The sequence below is a fragment of the Thalassophryne amazonica genome, chromosome 7, assembly GCF_902500255.1.
Source record: "Thalassophryne amazonica chromosome 7, fThaAma1.1, whole genome shotgun sequence".
Classification (NCBI taxonomy): domain Eukaryota; kingdom Metazoa; phylum Chordata; class Actinopteri; order Batrachoidiformes; family Batrachoididae; genus Thalassophryne; species Thalassophryne amazonica.
The window spans coordinates 73,635,174-73,660,809 of NC_047109.1; the positions used below are offsets into that span (position 1 = coordinate 73,635,174).

A 25,636-nucleotide genomic window follows, 5' to 3' on the forward strand; every position below is an offset into this window, starting at 1 on the left:
CAATAAAATATCAGTAAAATAATCAAAACATAATTGGGGTATTTAATGTCATACAACTGTTGTGATTTTTTTTTAAACAAAATGTAGTTGTCCCACACTATTGCCGTAATTTCCACCACAACACTGTAATGTCCCTAAACAGTTTGTATGAAAGATTGTTTGGGTAGTTTCTATGGAGATAAACAGTGACATCAGAGCACATGTATATAGCGCCAAATCACAACAAACAGTTGCCCCAAGGCGCTTTATATTGTAAGGTAATGGTGTGGTGGAAATTACATTTACAAGGCCAATAGTGCCCGTAGTTAAAGAATCACCCTTTTGCAATGTAATACCTCTCTTGCACCATCCCACAGACCTGAACCAAAAACTTAACATACTCTAAACAGGATTGACTGGTGCAAGTTGTCAAATCGCCAGTTGCTCAGAGCCAAATGGCTGCTGTCATGAACAGTGCACTGCATTTCTTTAATCAAACCATTTACGATCTTTGGCATCTCAGCTGTGAGGTCACATATCGACAAACAGACTGAACATCATTTTAAGAGACAAAGGACATTTGTTCATTTATGAGAAAAGTCCACATACAAGGAAGGGGCCAAACCAAAGTCGCCATGTGAGCAGCATCACAAGAAGAACAAGAACTAGACTTTTTGACCCTGACACAAAGCCTAATGGACGAACACGCAGAAGAGCAGAGGCACAGCAAAGAGTGCAGAAATGCACTCCGGGAGAGGACAGGAGTGAATGAATGAGAGTAGTTCCATGTTCATGTAAGGGAAGAGCGGTGAGGAGAAATGAGTGGGGATGCCGGCTTTAGAGAGAGAGAGAAAAAAAACCCCTCAAAGTGCTGGAAAAGATGAGGAAGGCAGGAAGATGAAGCACATGCTTGATCCTTTTCTCTCACATCATTCACACTCATGTTCAGGAAGGACGCTGTACATGTTGAGCATGAAGCCAGTAGGCGCGTCACCCTGCTGCTTGGGATGTCCGCATCCCTCATCTTCATCGTCGCCATCTCCGTCATCATCATCTGCATCCCTGTCTCTCTCCTCATCTGGTTCAGTGCTGGACTCTCTGTCCTCCTCCTCCTCTTCCTCTCCTGTCTCTTCTCCCTCCGTTCTTCCTTGAAGAGCCATGATTTCGGGCAAATCTGAATGATTTTCCCAGTGTTCTGTAGATCACAAACATCATGTTCTTCTATGCCGCACTTATCTTAAAATAAAATTTATCTCACGTGTTTTTAACTAGTTCCATTTATTATTATTTATTATGTCCACTGTCTGGTGAGTTTTCATGTCATATTTATGTATGTACGCGTATGTTTCTACGAATGTGTTATGTCTGCTGGCCGCACAACAAATGGCCCCATTGGGGATAACAGAGACACCTTGATACCTTGAACAACCAGTGGTTTAGGCGTGTGTTGCATTACCTCTCAGGCAGCTGTAGCCAGGTGGTCTGAGACACATACACAATCTGCCTTCGATGGCCAGCCTCAGGAGGCTGTTAGCTGCGCGGTAAACATCATTGCGAGCTGCTTTTGCTGTCTTATATCCTCTTTTTTCTGCCCATGCTGAGGAATGCAAAAGAAAGGGTGCTAGTGTGTCAGAAGATCCCAGTATGCTTTGCAAATAGCAGGAATCATCTTTAAAAGGAGTGCAGCACTGATTAAAGTTCCTTCTGTATTTGTTGTTTTATTTTTGTATTGGACTCCCAAACCTGACTACTACTTCTCCATCCTGCCGTTTGCAACTGCTCATAACAAACAACAACAACAACAAAAAGGCCAGTGGATATGTCACAGTGTTTGATTTTCCTCAGCTACTCCTAGAGCAAACGTTTGGCAGCAAACAAAAACACATTTCATGACAGTTGCTAAACCTTTATTTTATTAACTGTAATATTTCTTTGCTAATCAAGAGTAAAACCACTGCCAGGTGGTCTTTTATTGCGCTGCAGACAAGACTGCAACAGCAGCTCCATGTCATAGCGAGGCGTTAAAAGCACCTTGCGTTACAGCCCAAAGGCAAATATACTCAACAAAAATATAAACGCAACACTTTTGGTTTTGCTCCCATTTTGTATGAGATGAACTCAAAGATCTAAAACCTTTTCCACATACACAATATCACCATTTCCCTCAAATATTGTTCACAAACCAGTCTAAATCTGTGATAGTGAGCACTTCTCCTTTGCTGAGATAATCCATCCCACCTCACAGGTGTGCCATATCAAGATGCTGATTAGTGCACAGGTGTGCCTTAGACTGCCCACAATAAAAGGCCACTCTGAAAGGTGCAGTTTTGTTTTATTGGGGGGGATACCAGTCAGTATCTGGTGTGACCACCATTTGCCTCATGCAGTGCAACACATCTCCTTCGCATCATCCGTGAAGAGAACATCTCTCCAACGTGCCAAATGCCAGCGAATGTGAGCATTTTCCCCACTCAAGTCGGTTACGACGACAAACTGGAGTCAGATCGAGACCCCGATGAGGACGACGAGCATGCAGATGAGCTTCCCTGAGACGGTTTCTGACAGTTTGTGCAGAAATTCTTTGGTTATGCAAACCGATTGTTCCAGCAGCTGTCCGAGTGGCTGGTCTCAGACGATCTTGGAGGTGAACATGCTGGATGTGGAGGTCCTGGGCTGGTGTGGTTACACGTGGTCTGCGGTTGTGAGGCTGGTTGGATGCACTGCCAAATTCTCTGAAACGCCTTTGGAAACGGCTTATGGTAGAGACATGAACATTCAATACACGAGCAACAGCTCTGGTTGACATTCCTGCTGTCAGCATGCCAATTGCACGCTCCCTCAAATCTTGCGACATCTGTGGCATTGTGCTGTGTGATAAAACTGCACCTTTCAGAGTGGCCTTTTATTGTGGGCAGTCTAAGGCACACCTGTGCACTAATCATGGTGTCTAATCAGCATCTTGATATGGCACACCTGTGAGGTGGGATGGATTATCTCAGCAAAGGAGAAGTGCTCACTATCACAGATTTAGACTGGTTTGTGAACAATATTTGAGGGAAATGGTGATATTGTGTATGTGGAAAAAGTTTTAGATCTTTGAGTTTATCTCATACAAAATGGGAGCAAAACCAAAAGTGTTGCATTTATATTTTTGTTGAGTGTAGATTGTGATTAGTTTGACATGAAATGGCAAAAAGAAAGAAGCTATTTTGAGAAATTAAAAATATTCAGTTAGAAATAAGTTTGTGTTATCAAGAATTTTCAGAAAAATTGTTCAGTAAAATGAAAAAGACATTTTGTTCCCTCTAAAAAAATAAACAAACAAACAAAAGAACCTTTGATTGAGCATGAGTTATGATTTTTCATATGCATGAAAATGAACCTGGTCTCAAGCCCTGCCTACTGACCTGGTTGATCCTTCCTGGTCATCTTCCTAGATTGCCCTTCATTGTTATGCTGATGATACTCAGTTGTACATGCCAATAACTGCGGGAAATCTCATTCCCATAAAATCCCTGATGGACTGTCTTCTATCAGTGAGAAGCTGGATGTTTAGTAACTTCCTACTTTTAAACTCTGATAAGACTGAAATGATGGTTTTTGGTCCATCGAGACATCGGCATCAATTCCACCAGCTGGCGCTCAGCCTGGGTTCGTGTGTCATACATCATACGGACAAAGTGAAGAACCATGGAGTGATTTTTGATCCTACGTTGTCCTTTGACCTCAACATCAGGGATGTTATTAGGACTGCTTTTTTCCATCTGCAAAATATAGCGAGGATCCTGTATATGGCTGATGCTGAGACTCTGATTCATGATTTGTTTCTTCTACAGTAGATTATTGTAATGTCGTATTTTCAGAGTTACCGCAGTCCAGCATTAGGGGTCTTCAGCTGGTTCAGAACACTGCTGCCAGACCTTTGACACGAAGCAGAAGGTTTGAACATATCACACCCATGTTGGCATCTTTACACTGGCTCCCTGTTTCTGTGAGAGCAGATTTTAAGGTTTTATTATTGACTTATAAGGTTGTGCATGGACTGGCACTGTCATATATGGCCGATCTGGTGGAACCCTACATGCTGGCCCGGGCTTTGCGGTCGCAGGATGCGGGACTTCTCTATGTTCCCAAGGTGAAGAAGAAGTCAGTGGGTCAAAGAGCTTTTTTTTTAATCGTGCATCCGCTCTGTGGAATGGTCTTCCTGCAATCATGAGGCAGTCAGAGTCCGTGGACATTTTTAAGTCAAGACTTAAAACCTATTTTTATTCTCTTTCTTCAGGGCTGTGAAATGAAACTTGTGAAATCTGGGGAAAATCTGCAGGTGGTCTGGGGGGCATAGGCCCCCAGGAGCCGGGGTCTCTTACCCTGTGGGATCCCAGAAACCAAATAAATTTTCTATCTAATGATACATTTTCAGCATCTCCTGGAATAAAAAAATCTCAAAATTAGTGGCTATTTAAATGACCCTGTATTCAACCTTTAATTTGAACCATCAATGATCATGTTGAAATAACAGAATATGACATGCAAATAGGACCTGGAATGATTTTCCTTTTAATTGTAAACCAAATGATGCATTGACTCAGTACAATTAAACTACATGAAATTCATGAAGACTGAAAAGACTGTTACAGCATTTCAAAAACTACAGCTAAAGCTATTTATTTTATATATTTTGAAAATCAGGGTAAAATATCAATAACATACCTTATAGTAAAAAAGTCACATATTCTTGTAAATTCCTGTAAATCACTCAAAGCCACGGTGTCTTTTTTCCCATGAAAAAAGTCTACATTAATAAAACTCATTTATATTCTTGTGTAAATTCATGTAAGTCAATTAAAAGCCACAGACATTTTAAAAACTCAGTGACGATCACGATTCAGGAATCAGTCCAGGAATGTATGGACTCTCGAGAGGGCCAACTGAAGTGCCTGGATGATACCTATATACCTCATAAAGAAGTACAAGCTGATGTGTCCTCTCTTCCGGTCTGGATGAATAAGGAAACCCTGAAGTTTGTCAAGAGAAAACATCACGCCTGGACCAGATATCGCTACACTAAAGACGGCCAAGATTTTCTTAAGTATGTTAGAGCCAGGAATAAAGCAACCCATGCATGTCGAACTGCTACCAGATCCTTCAAACAGAAGCTGGCTAAGGAATGTAAGACGAACAACTAGACTGTATGGAAGTATGTGAACTCCTGGCTGCAACACAAACAGTTGGGAAAACTGAAGAAGGTGGACGGCACGCTGACACAGAATGATAGGGAGACTGCAGAAACAAACATCCCCAATATCCCAGCAAAGACTTTAACCCCCCCCCGAGTGACTTCTGTGTTACCCCTGAGAAGGTCAAGAAAGTTCTGCTGAGTCTGAAGGTTGACAAGTCACCTGGCCTGGATGGTCTTCATCCAAGACTGTTCAGGGAGCTTCTAAGAACACCCTGCACCCCTCTTTCCATCATATACAGCAAGAGCATCGACTCACAGACTCTACCAACACAGTGGAAAGATGCATTGGTGCCCATCTATAAGAAAGGAAGCAGACTACAGGCCATCAACTACAGACCAGTTTCACTGACCTCCGTCATCTGCAAGACCCTTGAGCACCTAATAGTGGAACAGCTGACATATCACATTAAGGAGAATGGACTTCAGTGTGTACACCAGCATGGCTTTACCAAGGGGAGAAACACAGTCACCAACTTTCTGGAGGCGCTAAACATCTGGACTGAGGCCCCGAGACACAACATCCCAGTGGATATCATATTTTTGAACTACGCCAAGGCATTTGATACCGTGGCACACCAACGGCTGCTGAAACAGATATACAACTTTGGAATCACAGGGAAAGCACATGCATGGATTGAGCAATTCCTGAATGGGCGACGACAGAAGGTCTCTGCGAAGGGAACACACTCGACCTGGAAACCAGTCATTAGCGGCGTTCCAAAGGGCTCTGTGCTCGGCCCGGCGTTGTTCCTGCTCTATGCGAGTGACATTCCAGACCTTCTAGATTGTGTAATCAAGATGTTCGCAGATGATACGAATATCTTCACAGCAATTGTCAATTCCAACAGATCTACAGAAAACCTGCAAGAAGATCTTGGGAAACTAGAGTAGTGGTCTCAGAAAATGCAAATGCGGTTCCATCCAGAAAAGTGCCATGTCCTACACCTAGATGCCCATAATACTGAGACACCATACACCATTAAGAATGACCAAGGTACAGACATCGCTCTCACAAAGGCGGATGCTGAGAAGCACCTCAGTGTCACTATCGACTCCAAGTTGACCTTCTCAGCTCATGTGGAGGAGATCATAGTCAAAGCCAACCGGATCCTAGGATGTCTGGCCCACACCTTTAGGTATCCTGACATGAAGGTCTTCCTCCAGCTCTACAAATCCATGGTACGCCCCATCCTTGAGTATGCTTCATGTATCTGGTCACCAAGCTACAAGAAGGGCATGGATAAGTTCGAGGGCATCCAACGACGGGCAACGAAGCTGGTACGGGAGATTCAGCACCTCAGTTATGAGGATCGCCTGAAGCACCTCAATCTACCAACACTACTGTATAGACGCCAGAGAGCAGACCTTCTGCAATGTTTCAAGGTCATCAGAGGCATTGATGACATGACCACCATTACAGACTTCTCGGTGTGTGGTGTCAAGGTGCTTTTCGAAACCAGCCTGGCAATAACACCCCTACAAGTTACAGGTACAACCAGCAAGAGCAGCAAACATAAAAAACAAATTAGATTAATGAAAGACAGTCTAAAAAGTGGGTCTTCAGTCTTGATTTAAAAGTCTCCACCATGTCAGACTGCCTAATAACTGAAGGTAGATCATTCCAAAGAGTCGGACCACGGTAGGAGAAGGCTCTATACCCCACAGACTTCTTGTTCACCCTTGGAATACACAGAAGCCCTGCGAACACAAGGGCCGCGCAGGTACGTAGAGCTTAACCAAGTCCGCCAGTTAGGAAGGTGCCAGTCCGTGAACAATTTTATAAACCAACAATAAGACTTTAAAATCCGATCTGGCAGAAACCAGTAGCCAATGAAGGGATGCCAGAATGGGTGTAATGTGGTCAAACCTTCTACTTTGTGTCAAAAGTCTGGCAGCAGCATTCTGTACCAAGTGAAGTCCCCGAATGCGAGACTGCGGCAGGCCAGAAAATAAAGCATTACAATAATCCAGTCTGAAATAAACGCATGTATCAAAGTCTCAGCATCAACCATAGACAGGATGGGATGAAACCTCGCCACATTTCACAGATGGAAGAAGGCAGTCCTCGTAATGTCTCTAATGTGGGGTCCAAAAGACAACGTAGGATCGAAAAGTACTCCAAGATTCCTCACTTTGTCCGTATGATGCACAACACACAAACCGAAATTAAGCGCCAGCTGGTCAAATTGATGCCGATGTATGGCTGGACCAAGAACCATCATTTCAGTCTTATCAGTATTCAAGAGTAGGAAATTACTAGACAACCAACTTCTCACAGATATAAGGAAATCTTCTAAGGCTTTTATATGGGCAAGATTACCAGCAGTTACCGGCATGTACAACTGAGTATCATCAGCATAACAATGAAAGGCAATCCCGTAATGCCACAGAATATGCCCAAGGGGCGCTATATAAAGTGAGAAAAGCAAGGGGCCTAACACAGACTCCTGTGGAACCCCAAATTTCATTTCACCAAGGTCAGAAGTAGTGTTATTATACACAACACAATAAGAATGACTGGACAAGTATGACGTCAGCCAAGCAGAACACTTCCAGTAATCCCAAAGTAATTTTCCAGCCTATCAAGTAAAACACAATGATCCACAGTATCAAACGCAGCACTAAAATCCAAAAGCACTAAAACCATCGTGGTGTCCGAAACCATTGCACACAGAAAATCATTCACCACTCTGATAAGCGCTGTCTCTGTGGAGTGATGTTTTCTAAAAGCAGACTGAAGTGGCTCAAAAAGATCATTCTCAGTAAGATGGTCCACAAGCTGCCATGAGACCACTTTTTCCAGAATTTTAGAACAGAATGACAGAGTTGATATCGGCCTGTAATTACTCAATACACCAGGGTCAAGACCAGATTTCTTAAGCAATGGTTTAATCACTGCAGATTTAAAACACCCAGGAACAGAACCAGGGCTTAATGAAAGATTAACAATTTCCAGCACAGTCGGCCCAAGAACGGGCCACAGGTCCTTAAACAATTTTGTTGGTATAGGATCAAAAAGGCAGGTTGTGCTTTTTGTAGATGTCACAAGCTTTGCCAGAGCGTCTAGTGAAATAGTAACAAATTCTGTAAATCTAGGTGTCAAATCAAGTTTGTCTGTACTGTTGAGTACATCTGATTTTTTGCAAAGTATAAAGAAATAGGCCCACCTCAGAAAGGGATTCTGAAAAAGTGCCACAGTGACCGACATGATCATACGCCACACTACACAGAGAAAATTAAACATGACTGGAGATACTGTGTAGAAAGTAAACTTTATCTACCATACCGTGCACAGTGTTAAAGCCTGTATTCAGCAACTTGTTCTTATGTCTTAGGTTTTCCTGAAAGGGAAGGTGATGGTCTAGTGGTTAAGCGGTGGGCTTGAGACCAGGGGATCCTCGGTTCAAACCCATGCCAGAGCGGAGAACCACTAAGGGCCCTTAGGCAAGGTCCTTAACCCCCATTTGCTCCCAGTGTACTTTAAGCACCCTGCATGGCAGCACCTGACATCGGCATGGGTGAATGTGAGGCAGCATTGTAAAGGGCTTTGAACTTTTGATTCAGATGGGAAAAAGCGCAAGCTTAATGCAGTCAATTTACCATTCCTATGTCAAATGGCACCTTAACTAAATACTAAAAGTGAGTAAAAACAGGTTTATATTAGTGAATGTTAAAAATTCTGACATTTTTTCAGGTAATAAAATTTTAGAAGATAAGTCAAGACACTTGATGCTATGGAAACCTGTCTCACCTTCACACACATCCCAGGCAGTCCACTTGATCTTCTCGGAGTCTTGATCCCCTTGCTTGGGTTCGTTCTCCTGACAGTTGGGATGTTTGAGCTTCAGCACAGAAAGGAAAGGGGTCCTCTCACAAAGATAACCTACTGAGCTGTAGGGCTCCCGCAGCTGAGACACTGGGTAGATTCCTGCCAAAATCTACACAAAATGAAAATATGAAGGATAAAAACAAAGGGAGAACACTATGAAAAAATGTACCAACAAAAAATAAAAGGCAGGTCAAAAAAAAAAAAAAAAAAACACAAACAGGAAAAAGCCACAAAATTAAAAATTCTTTGAAGAGTGGAGCAGCAATCCTGGAATTAATGAAGAGCTTTTGAATGACAGTCTGACTATTACATAGAAAGTCTAAAATCTCTTTTCAGATTAGAGAGAAAAGTAAATGGGACTCATTTACACAAGCTTATACCTGTAGTTGTTTGTTGACATGGGAAGGGAAGACCAGTCCTGGACAGTCACAGAGTTTGACGGTTGGGGTGAGGTAGTAGGTCTGGAAGTATTTGGTGTGGCCTGGGGTTCGAGACACACTCACCACTTTCCTTCCCACCAGGCTGTTTATCACAGAAGATTTGCCAACATTTGGAAAACCTGGATGGGGAGGGGGGCAAGCTGATTAAAATCAGAGCTTGAAGTCATAAACAGCTGCATGGATTGAATACATTTAAGAAATACGATGTAAACCTGGCCAGTGACTATGTTCAATTATAAAACACATTACTAAATACTGAGGTGCGTCATGTCTCGAAGCACAGCATAGTCGCTTTCCTTTTCAAATTTCTGATATCTAGTAAATAGAGGAAAAACACCCAACAGTTAGATGAGGGACAGAGGGGAATAAAATTATGTAATGGAATTTTTTTAAGCATCTAAATAACATGAGCCTCTAACCTGCCAGACTCCAGACAGATTAATCCACAATGTTCTGCAAATTATTTTTCTGCCAGTTAGAAAACAACAAGAGTGCAGTCCAACTTATTATACAGTACCAGTCAAAACCTTTGAATGGTAGCTTACATGTGCAGGAGGGCCACATTGTTGTTTTTTCTCTCTCAATAAATTTACTTTCAATTGGGCCAGCAATTGAAATGTGGTCAACACAGGCGGATACATGCATTTGGTAAATGTGCTGTTCTCTCTACCTGATCAATAAACTTGTATGTTAATATTGCACTGATCACACAGTTCACCGCTGTCATTAACTTGTATTTATGTAATTTTATTAGACAACAATGCAATTGTAAACCATTAAATAAATCTGTTTATACACATACAACAATTTCTCTTCGATCAGTGTAGTTTTTACAAGATGTGACATAATCCTTATTATTATTATTACCTCCACCAACAAAGTCGGAGGAGGTAATGTTTTCGCCCATGTTTGTTTGGGAACAGCCACAACTTTTTATATATCGTTCTGAAATTTTTATTGAAGATTCACGTCCTGATAGGCAAGTACTGATTACATTTTTGAGGTCATAGGTCGAAGGTCTAAGCCAGGAAAAATTCCTATCCTTTAACATTGAATGAATTTTTGAAAATTCATAACTCTCACAAAAGATCAAATTTCTTTCATATTTGAGAGCGTTGTGTAGGATGGTATCCTTTATCAACTGATCGGGATTACAGATTTTGTGGCCATTTAAATTTAATACTGAAAACCGCATTTAAAATATATTTTAAATTATATCTTAATCAAACATGCCCCAATCACTCTCATATTTGAAGGTGGGGTGCAGACTGGCACTCAGTATCATCTGACAAAGTCTGATCTGGATCTGATCCGGACTGTGGATTTTGTGGACATTTGAATTTAATATTGAAAAGCGCATTTGTTGTACATTTTGCATTATATCTCAATCACTCTCTTTTTTTCTGTTACAGATTTATCTACACCAAAAAAAAAAAAATTGGATGGAGGTTCCAGTTTTATGCCTGTTTGTCTAATTTTCTAGTTATCAGTTGGAAACCAAGTGCCAAAATCAATGACAACTTGATCGGTTGAATAAGATAACCAAGGCTCTGTGAAAATTAGCTTAAAGAATTCAGAAACCTAAAATGTTGGAAAAAAAAAAAAAAAAACAACAACAAATAAACAAAACCTGACAACACCACAACCCCCCCCCCCACCCCCCACCCCCCAAAAAAACTTAGATTCGAGTGCATGAACTAAATACATACTCTTGACATTTGATCACATCTAATTTAGCTTATGAAAACCCACTTCTAACTGGACTTTCCAAGGTAACAATTTGTGGAATTAGAAACTACTGTTGATGGAGGTTTGCACTCTACAAGCGTAGTGCTCTAGTTTTCGTGATTTCAACATCTGATGTAGAAAATGATGCAACGGAGACCAACAAAGTTGTAAATCTAACATGCAAATCCACAAGACATCACAGAGAGAATAGAGGGTCCTATCAAGCTGAATGAGCGCTTTAATCATTTTAATTGTTTCCACAAACTCTCACAACCTTCACTCATTCAGCAAGCTCCTTCTTGTTACTGCTATAAAACATATTGTAGTAATTATCCAATTTGGAGGGAATGATCACATCCAACCATGACTGTCCTGCTGCTTTATTTTTTGTCTTTTCTGACTATTATAAGCAAATAATTTGAGGCACTTCTCCCAAACTGCTCTGCCACTGACGACAGCACTCCCTCTGCAACAAATTTCCTCTACATGCAACCTGAACTCACTTTTAAGGATGAGCTGATACAATTGCTTATTCTACCACACTCACAACAGTCCATTCATATTTGACTTGTGTGTATGTGTGTGTGTGTGCGCTCAGTGAGGTTTCGCATTCAAACAGATGGCACTGTGGTGCTGCATTACTGTCATCTTTTGCATTTAATTGCATTCAGTAATATCCAGTTCCACAGGGTGATGTAGAACTCACCAAAGATTATTGCTCTAAGCCTTTTTAAATATTTTTGTTCTACATTTCATTTTTGGACAAAACCATTGCAAATCATTTGCGAAACATGATTAATGGGTTGCCTGTGGGGTGTACCCAGGGACCCCTTTGCCTTGTGCTGAACTCTAATCTTGCACCTTGCCTGGTTTCCTAATAACGGATAGAGGTGGGGGAAAATTATCTTCAGTGATATACTTAATTAATCTGCCTAAGGACTTAATTTCTCTTTGAAGACAGATGTGTACCTATGCAGCCCAGAGTGAGAACTCCATCTTTATAGAGCTCCTGGGATGGGCTGCTCATCTCCATAGCACTATCACTTTGAAGCTCCATCAGTACCGACTCTCCCCCTTCATCAGCCCAATCTCCATCTGGTTTCTCAGCAACAGAATCTCTCTGAATCTTCTGTTCCCAAGTAGACAAGTCAACTACAATGAAATAAGAGGTGACACTTTCAAGACCGACACTAGCATGCACATGCGAAGATTCATGTGCACTGAATGGAGGACTGACAAATGCCAGCAGTGTTCTCAAATTAAAGAGTCACACCTTTTCCTGCTGTGATCTCCTGGCAGGCTTTCAGGATATCAATCGGACCTCCAGCGTGACTCCAATCTGCTTTCCTCCTTAATCTCTTTTTCTGGAGCACTGCAACCCAGAGCAGACAGTTGTTTGTTTTTTATTTCAACCCCCATAACAGATAGATACAAGTTTTCAAGGTGATTGTGAAAGTGCCTCAAGTGCAAAGTTGATTTATATTTCCACAGATTCCTCAAACTGCAACCCTCCCACTCATTACCTGTGTTGTAGGGTTGTCCAGGGTGTGAGGTGAAGCAGACTATTTCCAAGTTGGGGAATTGAGAGGTAATGTAGTGCTTCCAAGCGATGACAAGTGGGGGAGGACACAAGTCAATTTTGTTCAACACCAGGACCGCCTGCTTCTGGAGAGTTTTTGTGATGTAGTGGTACAAGGATGGAGGGAACTGCAGAACCTTGGTGCAAACATGAAGGAGCATCTGATTAAATTATGGGCAAATTAAAGACTAAAGTGTGATAATTTCATTTTTACTGGGAACAAGATGAATGGAGCTGTTTTTAAGTCTGCACTAAATTTGGAAAGTCTAAACAGAGATGCATTAACATAAGGTGCTGGTAATTTAAATTGTTGGCATTAGAATTTCTGGCAACACCGGCAAGGTCTGGTTTTTAACTTCCATTTACACACAGCAGTACATCACACTGACAGGACTTGAACCCAATAATTTCTTGGTTCTAAGTTGGAAATTCTGAGTTACTAGGTAGCACTGAATGCAGCATGAACATCGAACCCTAAACATGTAAATGGCAATAAAAGTACTTTAAAGTAAACTTTGCAAGTTCATGAAAAATGAGAAGGGAGTTTAATTAAAAGAAAGACTAAATCAACATAAATGCACATTAAAATAAGGAACTTTTACAAATACTATTGAAAAAGGGATTGACAATGTAAGTACAATGTTAATGATGAGATGACAGACATATTTATTTTTATGCTGTTGCATAAAAATACGCATTTCTACTGCTAAACTTGTAAAGTCTTCATTTTGTGCCAATAATATGGCAATAACTGAGAAAGAACAAAATCAAAAGCAAAAGTGCCCTTTTAAAAAGTGGCATATTGACATATATTGGCAGTTAACTGTGTTACAGCTTCTAAAAAGCTGGGCATAAATTGCCAGGTTGTAAATTACAGTCAATTTCAGGCTGTTTCTGAGTGGATTGTCTTAAGTTTAGCCAAATCTCACTACAATGTCTCACGACAGACTGGAGAATTTTTATTATTATTAAATGGTAAAAAGACAAAGACAAAAAAAAAAGCAATAACCCTGGAACACACAAATATAGTGGAGCCATTATTGCTATGTGTAAGTCACCTACTCAAATGTGTTCATGTGTATTTGAGGTAGAGATCTGACTATTTCCTCACCAATTTATTATATTTTTCTTGTAAATCTATTTCTATTATTAGCACAAGCTTTCTGCTGTAATGCTGTTATTTATTTATTTATTTTTTGCCTTGACAAAATCTAAGGAACAGCATCAAACAAATCTTTTCCAGAGGGAACTTATTTCTGTATTTATTTTGTATTTATTTATTTATTTAATTGTTTTTCTTTTGCCAGAAAGAGCATAAAAAGTTTTAAATGTCTTCATGTGGAAAAAATGCAATGTTAGCTAAGAAATAAGCCCCTTCAGCTGCTCCCTTGTTTTCACTCGGGGTCACCACATTAGATCCAAGTTGGATCTACAGGTTGATTTGGCACAAGTTGTTTTTTTTTGTTGTTTTTTTCCTGAAGCAACTCCACATTACATGGACAAATGGACAGTGGAATTTGACTGTAATGCCATCTAGTGGTGTGATCCCTCGTGTAGGTTTTTGGTTAGAAGATCACCTACTGGATGTCTGATGTCCACAATGACCAGGATGATATCCGACATCTCCAACACTCTCCATAACTGCCTCCATGTCTAAAACAGAGCACAAGGGAGAAAAAAAAAATTACTAAAAGTACACCATTTCTGTCCTCATGCAACATGGTTGCTTGCTAAAAAAAAAAAAAATGCAGAAAATGTTTATACATATTTATTATGCTATCTAATTTAGTTCTTTGCCTTAATGCTATTAAGATAATATCCAACCCATCAGGCAAAAACAAAACAAAACAAGCAGCTTACTGGATGCTATTTTACAGTCTTTTGTTTTCAGTTCTATTTAAAAAGGCATCATCTCCACATTACCAAGTGTCACATGTTACGCCATTGCAACTGCTCATCAGCTGCTTCTGCTGCAGTTTGTCTTCTAAATGCATCCCATACTTTGAAATTAAATGATGTAGCGTGCTTTGAGTTTGAAAATGACGCTAGGTCCTGTGCACCCTCAAAACAGTGCAATAACACAGCGTGTAAGGTGTGATGGTACACTGTCTTTACTGGAAACTATCATACAATCCCACAGGCATGCCATGAACATTTTACAGATCTTGACATGGTTCAACATTGTAAATGTGAAATTTACAGTTCACAGTGCCTCCTGGAGTTTTATAATTGCAGAGTGAACAGCTGTCTGATAAAACAAGGCTCCTGGGTAATCCGTTTATAGGTGACTTCCATAAAAGGCAGAACTACTTTTGCTGTGAACTGGTATCAAATGACTTAAGAGGTTTATAAATAATCATAGGCACAAATAAGAAGGTGGAGATGGAGGGAGTATGTGTACCAAATTCAAAATACTGCAATTACTTGTATTTATACCACAGATATCCATGTTCTTAAATGGAAAAACTGGCTGTCTTTGCCTCTCCATCTCTTAAATGTGCCCATCTCAGCCAAAGAGAAAGTGAAAATGGTTACAATAAGAGAAACATAGCTCTATACTGAAAAATTACTCAATTAAAATCATAATAACAACCCAAGCAAAGACACGTGTTAAGCATCCACTCGCCCAGGCTGTCATTACTTGTGCTAGAAACAATTAGTGGCTGAAAGATGCTTTGCAATAAAAAGTTAAAACAAAAATAGCAAGATTTTACATACTGTCAAAATTGTAACAGATACTTTATACTTATTAAATCATATACTGCATACCACTATAATCATCTTCTTGAGTATATATCAGCTGCGGTTGCTTTGAAAAACAGAAGGTTCCCGGTTGAAAAAACGCCCGTTTCCATTCTCCGTGTAATGTGGAGTTGTGTCAGAAAAGGGCATCTGGTGTCAGTCAACATGCACAATAATACCAGAGCTGGTGTGGCAACCCTGATAAAACCAGGCGAAGCTGAAAGAACTTATTGCATTTTTGGGAGTATAAGTCAAACCTGTTAAAAAAAAAAGCCTCCAGGCAGGAGAGAAAAAACCCACATAAAAGTCACATCAGACTATAAATCACCTTTAAGTATAAGGTGCACCTTTTTTTCCTGTATTACAGTGCTTTAATTTGGGATTTTTGTGCATTGTTGTAGTGTACTTTTTACTATTGGCATTTATTATTTTATTAATAGAGTTTATTTTGTTTAGTGCTTTGATTCCTGAGAAAGACCTATATAATCAGTCGTAATAATTATTATTATGGATGTGTGTATTATATATATATATATATATATATATATATATATATATATATATATATATTTTTTTTTTTTTTTTTTTTTTTTTTTTTTTTTGGAAAGTCACACTCGAGTATAAAAAGTATTTTAAAAACATAACTTATACTCTGGAAAATACAGTATATTAAGGGGAATACAACCCCAATTCCAATGAAGTTGGGACGTTGTGTAAAAATGTAAATAAAAACAGAATACAACCCCTGGCAAAAAATTATGGAATCACCGGCCTCGGAGGATGTTCATTCAGTTGTTTAGTTTTGTGTCATGTCTGTGATCTGCTTTTTTTCTACAAAATTAAAGTCATTTCAAATGGCAACATTCTGACTCAGGAACACTTCAGAAAATCATTGTCAGTTAACACAGTTCGTCGCTACATCTAACGAACTGTAAAACTGTACCATGCAAAGCGAAAGAGAATCTGGAGAACTTTCTATACGTAAGCGGCAAGGCCAAAAACCAACAGTGAATGCCTGTGACCTTCGATCCCTCAGGCGGCACTGCATTAAAAACCAACATCATTGTGTAAAGGATCTTACCGCGTGGGCTCAGGAACACTTCAGAAAACCATTGTCAGTTAACACAGTTCGTCACTACATCTACAATTGCAAGTTAAAATGTTACCATGCAAAGCGAAAGCCATACATCAACAACATCCAGAAATGCCGCTGCCTTCTCTGGGTCTGAGCTCATTTGAAATGGACAGACGCAAAGTGGAAAAGTGTGCTGTGGTCTGATCAATCAATCAATCAATCAACTTTTTTCTTATATAGCGCCAAATCACAACAAACAGTTGCCCCAAGGCGCTCTATATTGTAAGGCAAGGCCATACAATAATTATGAAAAACCCCAACGGTCAAAACGACCCCCTATGAGCAAGCACTTGGCTACAGTGGGAAGGAAAAACTCCCTTTTAACAGGAAGAAACCTCCAGCAGAACCAGGCTCAGGGAGGGGCAGTCTTCTGCTGAGACTGGTTGGGGCTGAGGGAAAGAACCAGGAAAAAGACATGCTGTGAAGGGGGGCAGAGATCGATCACTAATGATTAAATGCAGTGATGCATACGGAGCAAAAAGAGAAAGAAACAGTGCATCATGGGAACCCCCCCACAGTCTACGTCTAAAGCAGCATAACCAAGGGATGGTCCAGGGTCACCTAATCCAGCCCTAACTATAAGCCTTAGCGAAAAGGAAAGTTTTAAGCCTAATCTTAAAAGTAGAGAGGGTATCTGTCTCCCTGATCTGAATTGGGAGCTGGTTCCACAGGAGAGGAGCCTGAAAGCTGAAGGCTCTGCCTCCCATTCTACTCTTACAAACCCTAGGAACTACAAGTAAGCCTGCAGTCTGAGAGCGAAGCGCTCTAATGGGGTAATATGGTACTACGAGGTCCCTAAGATAAGATGGGACCTGATTATTCAAAACTTTATAAGTAAGAAGAAGAATTTTAAATTCTATTCTAGAATTAACAGGAAGCCAATGAAGAGAGGCCAACACGGGTGAGATATGCTCTCTCCTGCTAGTCCCCGTCAGTACTCTAGCTGCAGCATTCTGAACCAACTGAAGGCTTTTTAGGGAACTTTTAGGACAGCCTGATAATAATGAATTACAATAGTCCAGCCTAGAGGAAATAAATGCATGAATTAATTTTTCAGCATCACTCTGAGACAAGACCTTTCTGATTTTAGAGATATTGCGTAAATGCAAAAAGGCAGTCCTACATATTTGTTTAATATGCGCTTTGAATGACATATCCTGATCAAAAATGACTCCAAGATTTCTCACAGTATTACTAGAGATCAGGGAAATGCCATCCAGAGTAAGGATCTGGTTAGACACCATGCTTCTAAGATTTGTGGGGCCAAGTACAATAACTTCAGTTTTATCTGAGTTTAAAAGCAGGAAATTAGAGGTCATCCATGTCTTTATGTCTGTAAGACAATCCTGCAGTTTAGCTAATTGGTGTGTATCCTCTGGCTTCATGGATAGATAAAGCTGGGTATCATCTGCGTAACAATGAAAATTTAAGCAATACCGTCTAATAATACTGCCTAAGGGAAGCATGTATAAAGTGAATAAAATTGGTCCTAGCACAGAACCTTGTGGAACTCCATAATTAACTTTAGTCTGTGAAGAAGATTCCCCATTTACATGAACAAATTGTAATCTATTAGACAAATATGATTCAAACCACCGCAGCGCAGTGCCTTTAATACCTATGACATGCTCTAATCTCTGTAATAAAATTTTATGGTCAACAGTATCAAAAGCAGCACTGAGGTCCAACAAAACAAGCACAGAGATAAGTCCACTGTCCGAAGCCATAAGAAGATCATTTGTAACCTTCACTAATGCTGTTTCTGTACTATGATGAATTCTAAAACCTGACTGAAACTCTTCAAATAGACCATTCCTCTGCAGGTGATCAGTTAGCTGTTTTACAACTACCCTCTCAAGAATCTTTGAGAGAAAAGGAAGGTTGGAGATTGGCCTATAATTAGCTAAGATAGCTGGGTCAAGTGATGGCTTTTTAAGTAATGGTTTAATTACTGCCACCTTAAAGGCCTGTGGTACATAACCAACTAACAAAGATAGATTGATCATATTTAAGATTGAAGCATTGAATAATGGTAGGACTTCCTTGAGCAGCCTGGCAGGAATGGGGTCTAATAAACATGTTGATGGTTTGGATGAAGTAACTAATGAAAATAACTCAGACAGAACAATCGGAGAGAAAGAGTCTAACCAAATACCGGCATCACTGAAAGCAGCCAAAGATAACGATACATCTTTGGGATGGTTATGAGTAATTTTTTCTCTAATAGTCAAAATTTTGTTAGCAAAGAAAGTCATGAAGTCATTACTAGTTAAAGTTAATGGAATACTCAGCTCAATAGAGCTCTGACTCTTTGTCAGCCTGGCTACAGTGCTGAAAAGAAACCTGGGGTTGTTCTTATTTTCTTCAATTAGTGATGAGTAGAAAGATGTCCTAGCTTTACGGAGGGCTTTTTTATAGAGCAACAAACTCTTTTTCCAGGCTAAGTGAAGATCTTCTAAATTGGTGAGACGCCATTTCCTCTCCAACTTACGGGTTATCTGCTCTGGTTGTCTGATGAGTCCACATTTCAAATTATTTTTGGAAATCATCGATGTTGTTTCCTCCGGACGAAAGACGAAAAAGACCATCCAGATTGTTACCAGCGCAAAGTTCAAAAGCCAGCATCTGTGATGGTATGGGGGTGTGTTAGTGCCCATGGCATGGGCAACTTACACATCTGTGATGGCACCATCAATGCTGGAAGGTACATCCAGGTTTTGCAGCAACACATGCTGCCATCCAAGCAACATCTTTTTCAGGGACGGCCCTGCTTATTTCAGCAAGACAATGCCAAGCCACATTCTGCACGTGTTACAACAGCATGGCTTCGTGGTAAAAGAATCCGGGTACTAGACTGACCTGCCTGCAGTCCAGACCTGTCGCCCATTGAAAATGTGTGGCGCATTATGAAGCGCAAAATACAACAATGGAGACCCCGCACTGTTGAACAACTGAAGTGGAACATCAAGCAAGAATGGGGAAGAATTCCACCTACAAAGCTTCAACAATTAGTGTCCTCAGTTCCCAAATGCTTATTGAGTGTTGTTAGAAGGAAAGGTGATGTAACACAGAGGTTAACATACCACTGTCCCAGCTTTTTTGAAACGTGTTGCAGGCATCCATTTCAAAATGAGCAAATATTTGCACAAAAACAATAAAGTTTATCAGTTTGAACATTAAATATCTTGTCTTTGTGGTGTATTCAATTGAATATAGGTTGAAGAGGATTTGCAAATCATTGTATTGTTTTTATTTACATTTTACACAACGTCCCAACTTCAATGGAATTGGGGTTGTAAATTATCCAAAATGAATGCTCAAGGTTTTTGTTATTTTTTATTTTACCATTGTATCACAGCAAATGAAAGATGAACATAAATAAATATGAGCTTGAAGATAATCAACATCTTAGTTGGGAGAGCAGCGTACTTGTTGATGCGATTTTTTGTGCCTTTATTCCCCTGTGTTAAAAGGGACCAAAAGCAATGGAAAAAGTAGCTGCTGAGGTGTATCACAGTCAGTTGTGTTATTAAAATTTCGGTTTCATTGACAACTCAATCAATAAATGATGCAAAGTTAAGGGCAACTGTTACACAACCTTTAAAAACTATGCAAAGTTCAGATGAATCATTCAGGAAGAAACAGAAAGAGTTTGGTGCAGTACAGAATTCCACCGAGAGCCAACTGTCCTTAAAACCTGAGTGACTGAGGGTACATAGCTACACCACCACCCGTGGCAGTGCTGAAGTGTTACAAGCTTTAGCAGACTTTCCTAGAAGGCACATGGAAGACCATCTTAGATTTCTTTTGACAATGCCTTTAAAGCTTCACATACAGGCTCACTGAGCTCAGATGACACAGCGTGTTGTTAACAGAAGGACTGTTGGTTGGATTCCTTGTCATTACGCTCCAAAGCTTCTTTAACCACAAAACTGAACCCTAATACTGCTTATGGTGCACAGTGTAGTACCTTGCATTTCTTAATGTCTGATAACAGAGAAGTCCAAGACATATGCTGTAACTTGGAAATATTCATTATTCATCATCTGACTTGTCTAAAGAAAACTGTCTGTAAAAGTGATGACTTGTATAATAATCCCAAGTACTTATGAGCTCAGAAAATGGCAAGACTACTGCATGCATCGAAATGGCAACAATTCCCAAATGGTTAAAATTACTTTTTTTTTAAGTTCAACACCTTGAATTAAAGATAAAAAAAAGTATTCAATGCAAGCACAGCACATCACGACTGTTTCATTTCAGCTCCATTTTGGCGGGTTAAAGACAATGTCCCCCCCACCCCCTTCTTTCTTTCACAAGCATGAGTGATGCCATCAATGGAGAGAAGCAAACTTTGGTTAGTTAGGGGCTTAAGAAAAAGGGAAAAAAGCTAAATTCTACTGGCATAAAATGACCAAATTGTGATTTAAATGATGCATCAGAAAAGAATGAAGTTAAGTTTGACTTGCTGGATTTAGTTTCAGACAATGTTCACAATACCAGCAATCACCCCAGATGATCATGTTTTCACTTTTGTCTGACTTTTCCTCAGTGTTACTGTGACATGTAAAACCAAAATCAACCCGACTTATGTCCTTTATGCCGCCGATGCTGCATGAATCAAGTTAAAGAACAAGTTCACATTGTTTTGGTACAAGCATACCCTCTTCTTCGTTCATATTAAAACATTGTGAACAACCAGGCCTCTGACTGCTGTACTCACCTTTGATGGTTGCTTTGCTTGATGAATCTATTTTTGAAAAGTTAATTTAGGAAGCCATGAACAAAATGTCTGAAGAAATATGGTCAGCATGGTGTATTTTTTTCCTAACTAGCTGATACATGAGGGAAAACTACACCTTTATTTAAATTAACATGGTATGTTTAAAAAAAACAAAGATGACAGTATTAACTTTGAGCCCACACAACTATATGACACGATTTTGTAGACGTATTCAAATATATCTACAAACTGTTATATTTACCAACGTAGGAAAAAAGGAAATGTTCTGAAAATCCCCAATGACATCAATAGGAAGCCATAACAAAATAAACAACAAAAACAAATATAGCTGCTGTAAGTGATGAATCTTGTGCTGGTATAAAACTGTTGTTGCTGGCAGTTTCCTCGCTTGCGAGGATAGTGGGAAGGCCTTTTTTTTTTTTTTTTTGTGATGAATCTTGTGCTGGTAGAAAACTGAGAATGTCTCAATTGCATGAGCAATGAGGCAAAATGTGAAGCAGATATTTTTATTAACATTTCTCACTTTTATTTGAACACATACAGGTAATACTTGGAGACAATGGTGAAATTCTGAGAGCATTTTCTATCTGTCCTCATCCTACCTATTCCCCTAAGGTTCAACCAGAATACATTAGCTGTAATTATGCAAATTTTGTGGTCTAAGTGATCCATACTGGTCAATAAAACACAGACATAGGAACAGGCCTCAAATGATTAAAAACAGTACATTAGGAAAGTATTCACAGTGCTTCACCTTTTCTACATTTTGTTATCTTACAGCCTTATTACAAAATGGATGAAATTTATTTTTCCCCTCAAAATTCTACACACAATACCCCAAAATGACAATGTAAAAGGTTTTTTTTATGCCATGCGGATGGTATATGCATACGAGCATATACCACCCGAGCTGTCCGTCCGTCCGTCCTTCCGTCACTTCATCTGACCGTCCGCAATTCATTCGCTGCAATGTAGCTCGGCACCTATTGCTTGCAAAAACTTAATATTTGGTGGGTATATGCACTGGAGGAGTACTTCGCATGGGTTCGAAGGCTGGTGAGCTTGACCTACTTTTCAAGGTCACCAGTGGTCACAACTGTCAAATCCTTCGCCACAACGTAGCTCGGCACCTATTGCTCACAGAAACTTCATATTTGGTGGGTACATGCCTTGGAGGAGTACTTTGCATAGTTTCGAAGGCCAGTGACCTTGACCTACTTTTCAAGGTCATCAATGGTCACAACTGTCAAATCCTTTGCCACAACGTAGCTCGGCACCTTTTGCTCATAGAAACTTCATACTTGGTGGGTACATTCCTTGGAGGAGTACTTTGCATGGGTTCGAAGGCTGGTGACCTTAACCTACTTTTCAAGGTCACCAGTGGGCACAACTGTCAAATCCTTCGCCACAACATAGCTACACACTTACTGCTCGCAGAAACTTAATATGTGGTGGGTACATGCCTTGGAGGAGTACTTCGCATGGGTTCGAAGGCCTGTGACCTTGACCTACTTTTCAAGGTCACCAATGGTCACAATTGTCAAGTCCTTTGCCACAACGTAGCTCGGCACCTTTTGCTCATAGAAACCATTCTTGGTGGGTACATGCCTTGGAGGAGTACTTCGCATGGGTTCGAAGGCCGGTGACCTTGATGTCCGTTTCAAGACTAGTGACCTTGAAACAGAGGTCTGTTTCATGAGTCACCTCTGAAACTCACTCGCACATGGTCAAGGTCTTCTGCAACCACTGGTGACCTTGACCTCTGTTTCAAGGTCACCAGTGGTTGCATTTGTTTTGAAGGCTGGCGACTGTGACCGACTTTTTATGGCCACTGTTTGTCACATCCTCTAAATAAATATTATGCCAATCTCCAATTTTTTCATTGTATATCCCAGTTTACATCAAACACATAAGGCTTCAACCAAATACCCACCCCATACAAGTACATATTACTGCACTTTGCATGGAAAATAATACTGTGTCCAGGGCATTTCGTGATGAATGTCTCTAGTTTTTTTTTTTGCAAATTTATTAAAAATTAAAAAGCTAAGAAATCACATGTACATAGTACTATACAAGGTTTATCAATAATTGTCAGAGCAAGAAGATCGTTTTGGTCATTTTTCTTAACATGGCTGGAGCAGATGATAAATAGTCTTCTTCTTTTGGCTATTCTCATTAAGGGTCACCATAGCAGAACAACTGTTTGTATCTCACCCTGTCCTCTGTATCTTCCTCTGTCACACTAACCACCTGCATGTCCTCAGCACATCTATAAACCTCCTCTATCACCCTTATAGTTTACTCTTCTTCTGATGATAAATAGTCCCAATAATATCATGAGAAAAATACAAGTCATCATAAAATGCACATGTAGCTTAATAACTACACAACGTGACTTTAAGGTTAATAAGAATGTCATTTTTAGGTTAGTTTATAGAGCTCTATTACTACTACTCATATGCAATTAATGTCCATTTGTTTCCTTTTCAAACTTGTTTTGTTTCTTTGCAAATGGCATTTCTCTCATGTGACATGATTATCAAAAGGTGAATACAGCTAATCAGAGACTTGAGTGATAAAACACGTGGAATTAAGTTGTAGAAAACTTGTAAATCAATCACTTACTTCCAGATTGTGTTCAAAGTGGCTCAGAGAGCCAGGTGGGTTTCTGGCGTGCAGCTCATTGAGGTACTCTCTGTACGACTTTTCCTCTTTCTTCAACAGGCTCTCTCGTGTCATCTCATAGTTCCAGGACGGGCGTCGCGGGAACCCAAGACCTGGCAGTGCACAGTCAAATTTTTACAACATTAGAGTGAACTACTTATCCCATCAATTTAACTTCAGCTGGCCACCCACTACACGATAAAATGTTACGATACGACCGTACTGCAACATATCAACGTAATAGCAGCATTTTATGTTACAGCCTTATTCCAAAATGAAGTAAATTCATTTTCCGCTCAAAATTCTACTCATAACATCCCATAATGAGAACATGATTTTTTTTTTTTTTTTTGCAAATGTATTAATAAACAACAAAAAACTAAGAAATCACATGTACATAAGTATTCACACCTTTTGCTCAATACTTTGTTGATTGATGTACCTTTGGCAGCAATTACTGCCTCAAGTCTTCTTGAATATGATGCCGCTTGGTGCACCTATCTTTGGGCAGTTTTGTCCATTCCTCTTTGCAGCACCTCTCAAGCTCCATCAGGTTGGATGGGGAGCGTCGGTGCACAGCCATTTTTACACTCAACAAAAATATAAACGCAACACTTTTGGTTTTGCTCCCATTTTGTATGAGATGAACTCAAAGATCTAAAACTTTATCCACATACACAATATCAGCATTTCCCTCAAATATTGTTCACAAACCAGTCTAAGTCTGTGATAGTGAGCACTTCTCCTTTGCTGAGATAATCCATCCCACCTCACAGGTGTGCCATATCAAGATGCTGATTAGACACCATGATTAGTGCACAGGTGTGCCTTAGACTGTCCACAATAAAAGGCCACTCTGAAAGGTGCAGTTTTGTTTTATTGGGGGGGGGGGGGGGGGGATACCAGTCAGTATCTGGTGTGACCACCATTTGCCTCATGCAGTGCAACACATCTCCTTCGCATAGAGTTGATCAGGTTGTCAGTTGTGGCCTGTGGAATGTTGGTCCACTCCTCTTCAATGGCTGTGCAAAGTTGCTGGATATTGGCAGGAACTGGTACACGCTGTTGTATACGCCGGTCCAGAGCATCCCAAATATGCTCAATGGGTGACATGTCCGGTGAGTATGCCGGCCATGCAAGAACTGGGACATTTTCAGCTTCCAAGAACTGTTTACAGATCCTTGCAACATGGGGCCGTGCATTATCCTGCTGCAACATGAGGTGATGTTCTTGGATGTATGGCACAACAATGGGCCTCAGGATCTCGTCACGGTATCTCTGTGCATTCAAAATGCCATCAATAAAATGCACCTGTGTTCTTTGTCCATAACAGACGCCTGCCCATACCATAACCCCACCGCCACCATGGGCCACTCGATCCACAACACTGACATCAGAAAACTGCTCACCCACACAACGCCACACACGCTGTCTGCCATCTGCCCTGAACAGCGTGAACCGGGATTCATCCGTGAAGAGAACACCTCTCCAATGTGCCAAACGCCAGCGAATGTGAGCATTTGCCCACTCAAGTCGGTTACGACGATGACCTGG

The 25,636-nt window shown here is 40.3% G+C and overlaps 1 protein-coding gene across 1 annotated transcript in view; it reads right to left on the reverse strand.

Annotated features, from left to right (window-relative positions):
• Window positions 1-228: 228 nt before the first annotated feature.
• gnl1 (guanine nucleotide binding protein-like 1) overlaps window positions 229-25,636 on the reverse strand; it is a 31,717-nt gene continuing 6,309 nt past the window's right edge. Inside the window, exons 4-12 of the mRNA XM_034174451.1 lie at window positions 24,044-24,195; window positions 14,376-14,447; window positions 12,739-12,931; window positions 12,489-12,587; window positions 12,185-12,367; window positions 9,428-9,606; window positions 8,970-9,156; window positions 1,436-1,576; window positions 229-1,174 (exon numbers count right to left, since the gene is read on the reverse strand). Of these exons, the coding sequence (XP_034030342.1) occupies window positions 909-1,174; window positions 1,436-1,576; window positions 8,970-9,156; window positions 9,428-9,606; window positions 12,185-12,367; window positions 12,489-12,587; window positions 12,739-12,931; window positions 14,376-14,447; window positions 24,044-24,195 (1,472 nt within the window). The 3' untranslated portion in view covers window positions 229-908. The remainder of the gene's footprint in view (window positions 1,175-1,435; window positions 1,577-8,969; window positions 9,157-9,427; window positions 9,607-12,184; window positions 12,368-12,488; window positions 12,588-12,738; window positions 12,932-14,375; window positions 14,448-24,043; window positions 24,196-25,636) is intronic.